This window comes from Oncorhynchus mykiss, chromosome 5 (assembly GCF_057628025.1).
Source record: "Oncorhynchus mykiss isolate SJ-2025 chromosome 5, ASM5762802v1, whole genome shotgun sequence".
Classification (NCBI taxonomy): domain Eukaryota; kingdom Metazoa; phylum Chordata; class Actinopteri; order Salmoniformes; family Salmonidae; genus Oncorhynchus; species Oncorhynchus mykiss.
The window spans coordinates 55,885,232-55,900,164 of NC_143026.1; the positions used below are offsets into that span (position 1 = coordinate 55,885,232).

The following is a 14,933-nucleotide window of genomic DNA, read 5'->3' on the forward strand; positions in this document are numbered from 1 at the left end:
TGCACCATAACCACTCAGAGCTGCAGGACACAAATAGACAATTTCCATATATGGATCTGTGCCATTCACTTTGAACTGGACTGTCTTTACAGCATGAGCAGTCATGAGTTGATGCGCTTGTTTTGAGATCAAAGCGAGAGCTGCACGTAGCCAGGTGTGTACACTTGTTCATGTTCTTTGCTAGTAAGTGAGCCCAGGTATAGGTAATTTCTAGTCCACAATGAGGGAGTGGTTGCTTCCTACAAGAACACAAAACATGTGCATTTCTAGCCATCTTTGAAAAACAAGTCAGGGAAATATATTTTTTTCTGTCTTAAAGGGGCAGTGTTGTATTTTGAGACAGTCTTGAATAAGCTAAGTAGCCAATAGGCAGAGGGTAGGATCATTTGTCTGACTCTCTGTAATAATGGTGTGGGAATAATAATAAATAGTTTTTTGTAAAGTGGTTTCTTGCATCAAACAACACACTATTTTCAGTCACCTCCTTGTCTGAAGGACAAGTGGATAAACAGGTTAATGTCAAGCCCTGCATGTTTTTTTTCTCCAAAAGTCCCATGGAATGTAGGTCTACATTGAACACCACACATTGGCTACTACTGTAGGCTGAACGATAGAAGACTTATTTCCATGTTAAAACGTTACGGGATGCATTTTCTCCATAGTTTTTCTATCGTGGGCCACTCTGATAGGCCTACGTTATGATCAAATAGCCACAGTAGCCTACTTGGCCATTGTTATAACTGTAAATGAAAGCGGGTACAGCCTCAGTGTTCACAGTACACTCTCGCCAGATGTCGCACAGCATTTTCACAACGTTCAAGTTTGCGCTCGGCAGACCTGGAATTAGCTCAGTGCCTAAAATAATTAGAGGGAACATTGGTTGTCACCGAGCGTCACGTTTGTTTGTTTTGCAAGCTATAGCACACAATTGTTACATCACTAATTTAAGAACACACACACGCGAGTGCAAGCGTACACACACGCACGCACGCACACACACACAGCCACGCGTGTGCGCACACACACCTGTTTGGCATCTTTCCTATCCTGTCCTTATTTGGGGCTTCATTATTGGGATTCCTGCCACTCTGTCTCCCAGGCAGCATCCACCCTGTCCCTGTTATTCAACCAGCAGCATGTTGTCAAAACCAATAAGTTTTCTCAAAGTCACACACACACACACACACAAACTTTTCTCAAGACAACTCATCCAAGCACCAGGCCTTGATGTGTGGGATGAAACGTTTCTTTAAGGTGATACGGGGGGATATCACCCCTCTTCCCCGCTCCATCATCCCTCCATCCTTCCCCCATCTCTCCCTCTCCCTCTCTCTCTCTCTCTCTCTCCTCACTCATTGTCATTATTTTCAACATGGCCCTCCTCTGATCTACTAAGGATTGTGGGTCCTCTCTCTACGGGGGATTTCAATGTCAGGCGACACCTTGACGGCCGTGAGGGGGTTTGATTTCCCATCATGCTTTGTGGTGGCGTGTCTACCTTCCTTCCCGCTCTTTGGAGGTGGAGGCGAGGGGAGGCGAACGCTGTGGTGCCCCCGCACCGTCGGGCAATTATCCTCTAGCATAATAAGGAGTGGCTCTCGCCCTGCCGCTCTGATTGACACCTCTCCTCCTTATTTGTCAACAAATCAGATGGCTCATAATGGCGTGGGTGGCCATATTGAGCTAAGGGTGTCGTTTGTGGAGCTGAGCATCGCATCGTCTCTCGCTCCCCTTCTCTCGCTCTCTGTCACCTCGTTATCTCTGACAGGGTGTCGCTTGCTCAAACTTCCCCTCCTTTGTCATCTCTCCATACTTGTGTCTGTGTTCAACCAGAATGACAAAAACTATATTCAGTGTAGGTACTAATGTTCATTTTGTGACCAATGACCAGAAACATGGACTGGTGGCTGTTTTCCACCAAGTGTCACATACTTTGCACAACCAGGAAAAAAACTTTGGTTAAGATTGTCAAAGAGTAAAAAGGGCACACTCCAAAAAGACACACATACACTGACAAGATGTAGGCCATAACTGTCATTCGATCGATTGTATTGAAACCATGGATTTTTAAAAGAGTGCAATGCGCACAATCCTTATATGACAACATATAAATGTGTTATGATGAGCAGCACACGTGACAATAGGGCGATACTCACAGCCATCCTTACGGTCCTCAGGACTAGACAAGGCCTCACTGTCTGACAGCAGGCCAGACACCGCAAACAACTTCCTCCCAGAATCCTCAGCGGCTTTGAGCGACCACGGTGAACCAGACAGAATACGCCCTCCTCCAAACTCATACTGCTTCCTTTCCGAGTCGGTATAGCAGCCTTTGAGCCTCTTAGCAGGGGTGAAGGCTGACTGATAACCCCTGACCTCCCTCTCCTCAGGCAGGGAGGAGAAGGGTCTGAAGGCGCCTACCCCGCTGTGGTTGAGCATCTCTAGAGATGAGCAGTCCAGGTTGGGGGGGTGGAACTGGGGGTGGAGGTGGAGCAGGGAGGCAGGGAAGTCTCTGGCGGGGAAGGTGCCATGGCTGGAGACGGGCCCCTGGCGGTGGTACATGGAGGCAAATGTGTAGGAGCCGGAGGGGAAGGGGAGGTGGAGGTCCTTCTCGGAGATGGGGACACCGAAAGGCCGTGGGGCCTGGCAGGGGATGGAGGAATCGTGGCCAGCCTCGGCTGTGGAGGCCAGCACCATCAGGGCTGGGGAGGCCAGGGGACTGGGCAGGTAGGAGGAGCTGTCCATCTTAAAAGAGGGACGGTGGAGGTCCATCCAATCCACGCCTCCCTTAGTCCTATAGAGGGAGGGACTGGTCAGGGGGAGGGGCTGAGTGTTGGTGTGATTTGAAGATGATGTAGAATAACTTCACTGTGAGTCCATTCTCATAGGGCTATATAAGGAGAGAAGAGCATTGATTATCCAAATACAATTGTCAAGAACGAGGGGTATTTAAGAAAGAGATATGGAAGACACATAGAGAACGATGACTCTCACAATGAACTAATGCAAATGCTGAATAATAACGTTAAAATAAAACATGTGCAAAATGATTTTTTTTTCCAAATCTGGACAATTCTGTTAAGAAATACTTTGATAGCACTGGAAAAAACGTTATTTGTAACTGACAATATATTTATTTGTAACTGAGAATATATTTAATTAAATGAAGAGTTAAGCTAAAAGAAAAACATGAAATATAGCAGAACATTTAGCAGAACATATTGTAATAATTAATATAATGTAAATAAAATCTTGAAATGATGGTGTAGTTTACGGGGTATTTGTTTATGACTCATTAATAGCCTATCAGTCCATATATGTTTGCAATCTGCCCCATATCAAAAAAAGATTATGATGATCATCACAGTAAATAGGAAAATGTGGCTCTCAATTGAATACTTATTTTCCTTTTGTTCTATGATATTTATATGTGAAACAGCATTTATTGTAAAAAGCTATATTCTATGACAAGTTAATGAAATAAGAACCCAATAAAAAACATTTTAATACTCTTACATTGCCATGTGATTGACACTACAATTTATCGATTGATCTTGGGATTAAATTTGTTTTCGGTGTGGCCCGCATAAAACGTTATAAAATAATCCCAATATTGGTGTCTAACAAAAGATAATTCTAAAATCTAATTGTACAGATGTCCAAGAGGATTGTGAAACGAATAATTCATGTTGTTCGATGTTACAGTTTCTGAAATTAACTCATTTGTAGGCTAAATAATAATATCTGAACAGCAGTTTTATTTAATTGAAACCGATCTTTAGTTATGAAAGAGATAGTTTTGTTAGTGATAATCTCCCATTTTACAGTACAGTAGCTAGGTTTCTATCCAATTGGCGACAGATTTTAATGCGAATATTCTAAAATCCGCATAAAAACAAGATGCGCATTTTCCCACCAGAGATGTGTTTCCATCTAATTGACTTGTTGCAGATAAAAGACTGTGTGTGATCACATAGTGCACATAAAATAACTTTTGCGGTTAAACTCCCATATCCAGAATCAAAAATACAAGTGTAATTATTTTCCATCCAATTTTGTATTATACTGATGGTTTTCTCACCCCCAAAAAATGCGTGTTATATAGCGAGTGTGCCAGATCTTGTACTGGCATGTGCGCTCTAGCCAACAGCGCGCAGGTACCGCTTTTGGCTAGAGCGCACGTACATCCCTCAAACTCAACTCTGGACCTCGAAGCCAGTGCGTGCAACTGCGTTTTTTTCATTGTACCCTTCTAATCAGGGACTGATTTAGACCTAAGTGCAATTCATTATCAGACAGAACAGAAAACCAGCAGACCCCGGATCTCCTAGGGTAAGAGTTGAAACACCCCTGGCCTTACATGATTAGATTTTTTACGGACAAAAGAGCTAGATTCATGTTATTTGTCAAACGGCAGCCAAGCACCGATGATCATGTCACCAGCATAAGACCCTCCATATTTGGAAAAGAGCATCAAGCTCATCATCTAGGCACTTTCACCACCCTGCGAAGTTCATCATCCTTTGTTGAATCTGTAGCCTAATAAACGGCATGCTTTCACGACGACATCGCGTGACTCCAAGTTTACTTCGTTTTATGATAGGCACGTTTTCACTGTATGAATGTGCAAAATTCTAAACTTTTGTTAAACGAAAAGCAATTGCAATCACATGAAGTACCCCGCGTGTCAACTGCATTCGTGGCTTGTGCTCCCGGTGAATGTTGAACCCCTAGCATACTCATGCCAACAATGTGCGTGTTATAACATCCCTCAGACCCCTTTCAAGAAATTATTTCATTTTTCGTTTATTTTATGTATTATATATTTCGACTTAAGCACGCCAGGGTAAATTGGAAATATTTCAAGCAAAAAAAACTCCTCAGGGACAACCAGCAGTTCCATGTATTTGATCTGTTCAGAGCAAGCTCACCTGATTAAACTTGTCAACTAAGCAGCAAGCCCCTGAGGCGAATCCGAGCCAGTTCAGGGCTACAACAAAATTGTGAAACGGCCCAATGTCCCCGAGGAAGAGATTTGAGAACCGCGCACGATGTTGGACAACTGAATGCCCAACAAACATCTTGAAAAGTAGGCTATTCAAATGAAATGCAAACCCCAATTTGCGTGAAACACGGCTGCAGTCTTCAAGGGCAAATCCCTGATCTTGTCAAACATTTAGCCAGATAGACCCTAATGATAAATTATACTAATTAATAGGATATTGCATGAAGGTCTTACAAGAAGCCAACAAAATGTAATCTAACTCAATAGCCCTACCATAACACTTTTACAGGAAAAGTTGCATATAGCCTACTTACCTAGTTAAACGCTGTCTTGGAGTTGTTTCAGTCACACAACGAACACTTTCTCTAGTTACAATGTCAGCGACGGTCGAGACTTTATTCCGTCCGAGCAGAAGAGAAACGCGCGCTTGCAAAAGGTCGAGATTATTTCCAAGTATATCTGCAGTGAAATGTAAGCTTGGCTACAGTATTTCTTTTTCACAGTGACATACCAGTTAGAATTGTAAGATAAGAAGTGGCACAACGTGAGGACGAGGAGAAGCTCACCGGGCTGCGGCTGCTGCTGCTCAGAGGCTTTCCGCGCTTCGAATGACGATTCCCTCTTCCTCTCCCACCCTAGCCTATCTCTCTCCTCCGAATCACTCTCCCGAGAGGGTCTGCGACCTGCCTTCAGAATGTGCAATGTTACCCTCTGTAGGTTACTAGCCTCTATCCTCCACATGCAATTGGAAAATGTTCTGAAATGTGATTAAACCGCTATCAAACTGTCTTAAAAATAATTCCGCTTTCTGTCAGAGCCAACAAATAAGTCACATGCAAGACCATTCAAATCCTTAGAACAAGATGCTTTCGTCCAGATTTTAAATGTGCCGTATATTTTAGATCCAAAACACACATACATGTTCAGGTACAGATATTGTCTCACTGTATGAATAGTTAGTTGCAGGATAGGACCATGCATAACCTTTGAGATTTTACATTTGTCATTTTTTTCCATGCACCCAAATAACACATTTTGTCAATTTCAGTATAATGAACTACTAGGCTACTTAAGTGTAACCGTGACAGTATAGGCTGGGGACTGAGGAAAGTTATTAACCTTAAAAAATGACCAACACTGGACAGTCCTAGGTCCAGGCTTGCTAAGATGCATAAAAGGTCTGTCTCACATGTTAAGGAAAACATTTGGACATTTCTACAAAACTGTGAAGGGGAGAGGATAGAGTTGTCTCCTTTCCTTTATTCAGTACAGGCCTGCTTAGTTTGATTGCCATGTCCTGTGTTTTTGATTTGGATTACAATGAAAAAATAATAATTTTATACTGTATTTATTGGGTGTCTGATTTTTATTGACTGAGGGCATAGGCCATGTAGCCTAACTCCATCAGCTTAAAACTCTTAAGGATGAACCCCTTTTTTTCAATTTACGCCTAAAATGACATACCCAAATCTAACTGCCTGTAGCTCAGGCCCTGAAGCAAGAATATGCATATTCTTGGTACCATTTGAAAGGAAACACTTTGACGTTTATGGAAATGTGAAAGGAATGTAGTAGAATTTAACACAATAGATCTGGCAAAAGATAATACAAAGAAAAAAACAACCTTTCTTTTGTATTTTTTGGTACAGAAAGGCCATAATGTATTATTCCAGCCCAGGTGCAATTTAGATTTTGGCCACTAGATGGCATCAGTGTATGTGCAAAGTTTTAGACTGATCCAATGAACCATTGCATTTCTGTTAAAAATGTTGTATTATGACTGCCCAAAAGTGCCTAATTTGTTTATTAATAACTTTTCATGTTCAAAATTGTGCTCTCTCCTCGAACAATAGCATGGTATTATATCACTGTAATAGCTACTGTAAATTGGTCAGTGCAGTTAGATTAACAAGAATTTCAGTTTCCTGCCAATATCAGATATGTCCATGTCCTGGGAAATGTTCTTACAACCTCACTTACAACCTCATGCTAGTTGCATTAGCCTACATTAGCTCAACCGTCCCATGGAAGGGACACCAATTAAATATACTTGAGCGTGCCATTATAGAAGAAACCCAGTATCCTCTTTAATCACACTTATGATTTAACACTGTTGGATGGCATAACTCGAGAAAATCACAAATCACTCTTAATGTGTTTTTATCAGTATTGGTATCGCTTAAAGACTTTTTGGGAATAATGTAATTGAAATAATTCCGTCTTCCCCTGAGCCAATCCAGAGGTTCCGTTGGGCTAATCTAATGTGACATGCAATTTTGTGTCTCTGACGGTCCGACTATTGCTTCCCCTCAGGTCTCAGTCTGTAATGAACAGCCATTTGAGCGCCAGCGAGCCCCTGTGGAGAGACCTCTGAGATGGGGAATGGGAGGGTTGGGAATATTTTGGAATGTCACAATCAAGGAGAAGATGGGGGTTAAGTTACTTTTGGTGGAAATTTGGAATGGTAGGTCCAATGTGGCATTACTTGGCATGTGACAGAAAAATCTAAGAATGCATTGCCTTGCCACATGCTGGCTTTAAAAACTGTCCCCGAAACTGGTAGCTTTTCCATTATAATTTTATACAGAAATTCAATCCCCACTGTACCCTATGCTGTCTACTATCATAAAGTTGAACTCTTCACTCACCTCTTCCAGTCCACAAACCCTTCACGGCCCACCCCAGCTTCTGGGGGGAAATAGGGAGGCAGACAGCAGACTGACTTTTACGGGAATATAAAGAGGGGACATCAGTCTGACTGGCTGCTCCTCTGTCTCACCTCCAGACCTACAGTATGTGACATGCCTTGATGTGGGGTCTGACTTGGGATGGTCGTTACTTCAGTAAGGGAATTGGTCTGTGACGTTTTTTTAAGGGTTAGACTCACCGACCTTACTGCACCGGATAAATAGGGTTTACCGATATATAAATGGCCACTCCAGCACTAACCACCTTTGGAAGTCTGGAAAACATAGAGACAGTTTAACATTAGACTCACAGTTCTACGTGATTGAATGAACCATTTAATTTACAAGGCACTGCCAAATTCCAATTTTGTCCTTGGCTGGAAATGACTGGTTAGTGAACGTCCAAACAGACACACACCATCCTGTTAACAGCTGGCTTATACCCCTCCGTCCTATTATCCCCTTCCACAGGGACGGACTGGGACCCGAAATCGTCCTGGGTATTTGTAACACACCGGCCCCTATTTTTCCTCCAGGTGCCCACACCGGCCAATTTGTTTTCCTCGAGGCCCCCATTAATAGACAAATAATGATTATTCTGAGAAAGCAACGACAATCTAGACAGGACCCACTGGGCTAAATATGGACCAGCCCATCTGGCATTTGCCTGAACTGCCCTATGGCCAGTCTGTTTCTGCCCTTCCGTCCTTCACAGACCACTTGTGGCTCTGGGTGGTGGTGATCCTTGCCTTGTGTGTCCTGCAGGCCCACTCAAGTGTAATGATGTCCCTGCCTTTGCCAGGTTATGGCACAGTGGCGCTAGGGCCTGTCCTGTATTGGCCGGGGGTGTACTGCACTGACTGGCGCCAAGAATAAATTGTCACCCCCAGCCACAGAATCTCACTGGTCAGTCAGCAGCAGCCAATTAAAGGGCGGCCTGGGCAGCAGAGAATGATGTGATGTGATGTTGATTGGATGTCTTCATTTGTGGCAGGTTGTGAGTCATTTGGCTGGCTCATGTTCATCCCTTCTGGAGGCAGTCATTTTAATCCGTTTGACCACATACTTGTTTACAATACGTGCATCGTCAATTTAGATAAGCCTACATTTTGAATGGCTCTTATATTTTGCATGATGTAAATATTCCTAGCAACTGCTGTAGTATTAACCAATATTTACATAAATTAAAATGAGCTTGTACGCTAAACTCCGCTCATAGAGTAACAACATTGTCGTGACTTTACTTTCATTAATCTGAAGACTGTTAATTATCTAATCAACTAACTATGTTCAATTGTTACCCGTTTAAATTAATCATGTAACAATTAACTCATTAGGATTTGGGGCACCACGAGAGCGGTGCTTTAAAGAGTTACCATCTCCTGAATTAAACTCTAAAGGTCTATCACATCCATAAACAGTCAACTTATTTAACATAACCTTGTATCATATTGTTATTCTGAACAATCGAAACCTCCTGCATCTGCAAACCTCTTGGACTGACACAATATGGCTGCTTGTTACAAAAGACATGGAGAGGGTGAGAGAGAGAGAGAGAGGGACACAGACATAATACTTTGGTACATTTAGAAAATACTCTCACAGTAATCATATACTTTGCACACAAACCGCCACCCTTTGAGTAAGAAATCATGAATGTATTTACGTGAAATGTCTTGTTTCTTTGTGTATTTCTGTCGGAACCAGGCCACCTTGGAAAGGGAATTGGACCTTTTTGCTGCACGCTTGTAAGGCTCTGATTATCCAAAAGGGGTCCCCACCCGTCTTCTACTGTTGTTCTCCTCTGCAATTGTCCTGTATCCAGTGACCTTTTTAGTCCTGAACAGAACTAGAGTTTATTCTACTTCCATTCACTCTGGAAGATGCTTCTTTGAAGCATGGGGCAGTGGGGTGATGAGAGTAGCGTACTATGGTGGTTTGAGAAGAGTAATACAATGGTCCCACTTAAGTTTACTTCTCTAGAGACTTTACTTAGGACGGCTATTCAGCCGTACCAGTGATTGTCCGGGAGGTGACTTTATCATCTCAACCTTGTGTTGAGATTCAGAGTTCGAACCACTTTGGACGTGAGCTGCAGCTCCATGTCTCCCTGGTCTGATATTTTTTATTCTTAACCCATCATTTTATATAGTTTGTTCAAAAGGGGTGGTTCCGTCAGGCTGACACCCTGTCTGACCTCACTTAAGGGGGTGGTGACTACTTATTTGTACAAAGTTATAAAAACTATTTCCTCTTATAGCTTCTAAAATCACATCCCATCTCTTAACAAAAACACTTTCATCATTTTTTATATTTCATGCACAACGTAGAGGATGGAAACTTCGTACATGTAGTGTGTATACTTTTCAAGTTACAGTATTTCCTTTATAACATGTTTAATGACATCACCAAATAACAATCAAACCAACATCAGTGTTATTTTAGGTCGTATCTGACCCCCGTTCTATGTTAGAAATATTGTTCCAGTATTCGCTTTAGAACGTGTTAGTTTCGGCGGGAAAATGTCTGTGAAACAAAAGCACATTCCTGTGGTGAACATTGGAGAGGGAGATGCTGAATGTTCTGTCCTTATTTAAAACAGGGTGTGAGCTGTCAACTCCCACCAGTTCCCTTCTCCCCCTCTCTGCGGGTGAGAGGGGGTCTGGTTGAAGTTATTTATTGCCAAGCTGATCTGACCTATTTGGATCCTCACATGACAGTCATAACAACATACAGTGTAACAATATAAGCTAAAAACATACAGTGTCCTAACGAGATTTTGTCATGGGTCCGAAAGTTATTTTTAAATCCATGTATTCCTTTTTTTTTGTCTTCCTCTCATTTGGTTCATTCTAATTTCAAACGTTTTCTCTTTAACCAGATTTATACATTCATCTTTCTCATAAAAGCAATCATAGGATAACTGAGGTAAATTAAATTAGCGTTTGATATGAGATTTCTACTTCCTTATTATGATGCCAGAGAAGATGATTAACCCTATAACTTAATTAAGTAAGTCTTTTAACTTTCTCACTTTCTAATTGGATAGCTGGAGTACAACAGAGAGTAAATACTGAGAGTTAATCACTAATTCTGCATCCCAAATGACACCATATTCCCTATATAGTGCACTACTGTTTGGGCCCTGGTCAAAGGTAGTTTACAATATAAGGCATAGGGTGCCATTTGGGACTTAGCCAATAGTAAACCTCGTTACAGCAGTCATCGCCACATACTCATTAGAGGTAGATAAGATTTAAGGCTGATTTTGAGTTCTCCAGGAGTCCAGGAGGTCTATAGCAATACAAGTATTTAGCACAACACCTCTAACCTTGAAGGTGACCATATTTAGCGTTGCCTCTATGTTTTAGAAGAGCAGTCCTGACAGTAAAAAAGGCTAACCTTAATATCGAAACAGATGGAGAAGTAGTGGTTGCATTTGGACATAGAGAACCAGAGGCTGGCAGTGTAGTACAGGGACTCCAAAACGCACACTAGCCAGAGCTCAGTATGTTAGAGACAGCTGGGTAGTGGGTAGTTGTACGACTGAGTCCTACGGTGCTCAGTATATTAACATAGAGACAGTCAGCTAGTACTGCCATGGAGAGAGAGGTTAGCCACTATATTAACATAGAGAGAGACAGCGCTGGAGCAGTCTGCCAAAGAGTGAGCAGAGAGAGAGAGAGAGAGAGAGAGAGAGAGAGATGAGCTGTCTTCACGGCGACTGTGTCCGTACGTGTGTGTGACAGCTCCCAAAGCAGCCGGCGAGCGCGAATGTGAGGAGGAATACAGAGAGGTGCATTATGGTCCCAATCATTGATCGCTTCCTCCCAGGGGGCTGATGTCAGACCCCCCCAAACATATGAAGGGTTAACCCCTGACACGCCCCAGCATCCTCTGTTTTCAAAGCACTCTTACTCTCCAACTCCGGTCATCTGGCAGTTGAGTTGCACATCTGATAGTAAACCTTGCTTCGGTGCTGGGAAACGTGAACATATCGTGTTGAGTATATATTTAAGGTAGGGTGTAAATGGAAAATACTAAATCTGAATCTGTCTGTATCTAAAAGGTATCGAAAACAAGACATTGTTTCTGCAGGTAAATTGTCACATTCAACGGACAGGAGAAGAAATAGGATCTCTGAGAGATAATGCTGTCCATTCATTCTGTATCCACCAGTCTTTTGCTTTCAGTGTTGGGCAGTCAAGTGGCTAACAGTGTGGAGCGGTGACAGGCTGTGTCCTCACCTCCCCCCTCCTACCCATCACACTCTCCACACCCACCCCACCTCCACCACACACCCCATCCGCCAAACCCTTTCCCCCCTCGCAGCCAAGAGGCTGACGCTAATGTGACACCCTTCAAATAATTAGCAACAAACGCACTGCTGACTGCAAACAGCTCGCGCCCCTCAGTGGACTGTCACTAGTCATTAGTCTGGACCCACAGAGGGGACAGGCCCACGCGACGAAGGGTAGGGGGAAGGGGGGAGGGGGCAAATGACCCTACCCTTATTACCGAGGAGGGAGGGGAAGGGAAGCAACAGATCTTGAAGATATAACAGAATATGCACGGAGCTGTAGGTTTTGTCTCTTTTTCTCTCTGCCTCTGTTTCTCTCTCTCGCCTTTTCTCTAAGGGGTAACCCTGCAGTTTGGATCTAGGCCCGTATTTATAAAGTGTTTCAGGTTACAAGTGCCGATCTACAATCAGGTAAATGTAATTTTTTTCATTGTGATATAGAAGGCAGAACTGATCCAAAATCATCACTCCTAGAGACGGACATGTCAGGTGTGCCTTTTGTTATCATTGTCCCCCTCTGGTGGTCTCTTCTTACAATATCTAACACAGGCACACCTGACCTTAGACAGCCTTTCTTCAATGCCATTATTCAATCCCTTACACACAAACCCCTAGCCTGGTCCCAGATCTTTTATTGCGGCCTGTATAGTCTGATTGGTACCTTAACCTCTGACTGCCGTCTAAAACAGGCCGCTTCGCAAATGGCACCCTATTCCCTATGTAGTGCACTACTTTGGCCAGGACCCGTGTACTACATACATAATTGGGTACCATTTGGGATACAGACAATATTAATGTTTTCACTGCTCAATAACCACATAATGCAAAAGTCTAATCTGAGCGAGAATCTATTTCTGTCAAGCTGGTGAACGCGACTCTTTAGTCACGAGAAAGGGGGTTGCATTATTTGACACCTATTCTTCACACACGGACCTGGCCACAATAACACATGCTCTAGTCGGCCTACCACAAATACCCCATTCCATAAGCATTCATGTAAGGTGGCAATATTAGGACATCCTCAGACTCGGCAGCCTCAGCCTTACCAAAGATAGCTTGGTAGGCTCAGGACCATGTCACAGGCACATATGGAGAACCCATCCCTTCATTTATAGTTAGAGTACCTGAAACCGGAGCAGTATTACCACAGGTTGTCATAGACCACTGGTAACTGTACTAATTGGGCTCAGGCCAGCAGAGGGAAAGCGAGAAAGAGCTACGCTGTGGCTTTATTCAGTCTTATCCTGAACCATGAAACCACAGTGCATGACACCCCTCCACGCTCAGAATAGATATGCCTATTCACTCTCACCGCAGATTTGACAAGCCAGACTGCTCCCACTGTGCAACAAGACCTCCTCTCTCTCTCTCTAATGTCTCTCTCTCTCTCTCTCTCTCTCTTTCAATCACCCACCCTCATTTCCCCTCTCCCATCTTTTCACTCGGCCTTTCTCTCACAATCTTGTTCAAATTGGAAAGTTCAACCAGCCACAAAGGACCTAAACGAGAGCGAGGGGACCTTGTATTGTTTAAAGACTCCAATCAAGTTCCAAAGCGATAAAGCTGAATTAAAGTCAGGGCAGGTGAGAGAGTTTAAATGGATAAGCTCAAGCCTTGGAATATGGCACTGTCACTAATACATGCTTAACATTCATATTTGATGTTAAGGGATAAAGGGGGCCACTCAATGAATGGTGGAATGAGCCTCTGGTGTGGTTCTCATTCTTCAGATGCACACACACACACACACACACACACACAGTCAGGTAAAGGTCTCCCAGTGGTGATCTGTGAGAGGCCCTCAGTTCAAACAGATCAATATGACACTGGCACGTCCCTCCGCCGAACCAGGAGAAAACAATTAGAAGCCATCGATTCTGTGCCAGTCCCATCCATGAATATGCATGTGTCCTTGACCTTCCCTTGGAGAGAAGAGAGAGAGAGAGACCAGAGAGACCAGAGAGAGCGAGAGAGAGAGTGACAGGTGATTTTTTTTCTCTTCCATCTAGGTAATTTTTACTCCTTCGCAAAATCTTTAAATGTAGCTAACAACCATACTTGTTACATCTGGAAAGCATTGTGTGTACACTTAGAGATAGGGGTAACTTAAAGATCCCTGGAGAATCTCGAGGAACCCTGGAGTTCCTCAAGGAACCATTGCAGTCAATGGGTTCATATTTGCACTTTTGTCTAGTTGAGGGGTTCTCGGAGGAACCTTTAATGTCAATATAACAAAGGGTTCCTGGAGGAACCTTTTTGCTGGCGTATGCGGAGCACTTTGAATTTATTTCGCAGTTGGATTGTTGTGCCTAACTGAGATGAAGGTAAAAAATATGTGGTTTTCGGTGATGGCTTTAGGGGATGGCTAGCAATTTGTAAATAATTATCCATTCCTTTATGAGTACTATTTTAAGGTTGATCACTGACAGTTTTGTAGCTTCATTAAGGCTTATAGAGGTGTATGAGTTCCTCAAGAGCCTATGCAAATCCCAATGTTGGAATAGTTAACACTTTATTACTTTATGTAATCAACAATGTTAATATTATTAATATTATATTACAATGTGTAATATGCATACATATTTAAGGATATGTTTTTGCCGTGTAGAGTACAAACTTAACATGATGAACAGGAAATACATTTATTCTCATGGGTGGCCAAAAATAACTATCTGAAAGACGCGCTTTCCAAAAAGCCTCGCCTCCAATCTTCTGATAGGCTGCCGCCGCTACAATATCTCATTAAAAAGGTTAAGATTGAACCCCTCCCATCACAAAAAGGTTACTGTTTGAACCAACCCCCTGGGCACAGACATCAATAAAATGTCTATTCCACATTGGTTTTTCACGTCATTGCATTGAAATGACGTGGAAAGAACGCCGATTCAACCAGTGTGTGACCAGAGGCTATCTTTTTAACCTGAGAAGGTTCCCCCACAGT

The 14,933-nt window shown here is 42.9% G+C and overlaps 1 protein-coding gene across 1 annotated transcript in view; it reads right to left on the reverse strand.

Moving 5' to 3' along the window:
* Positions 1-5,615, reverse strand: part of LOC110522970 (E3 ubiquitin-protein ligase RNF220-like) — a 48,554-nt gene extending 42,939 nt beyond the window's left edge. Inside the window, exons 1-2 of the mRNA XM_021601401.3 lie at positions 5,320-5,615; positions 2,157-2,890 (exon numbers count right to left, since the gene is read on the reverse strand). Coding sequence (XP_021457076.3) covers positions 2,157-2,772 — 616 coding nt within the window. The 5' untranslated portion in view covers positions 2,773-2,890; positions 5,320-5,615. The remainder of the gene's footprint in view (positions 1-2,156; positions 2,891-5,319) is intronic.
* Between the last annotated feature and the right edge of the window lie 9,318 nt (positions 5,616-14,933).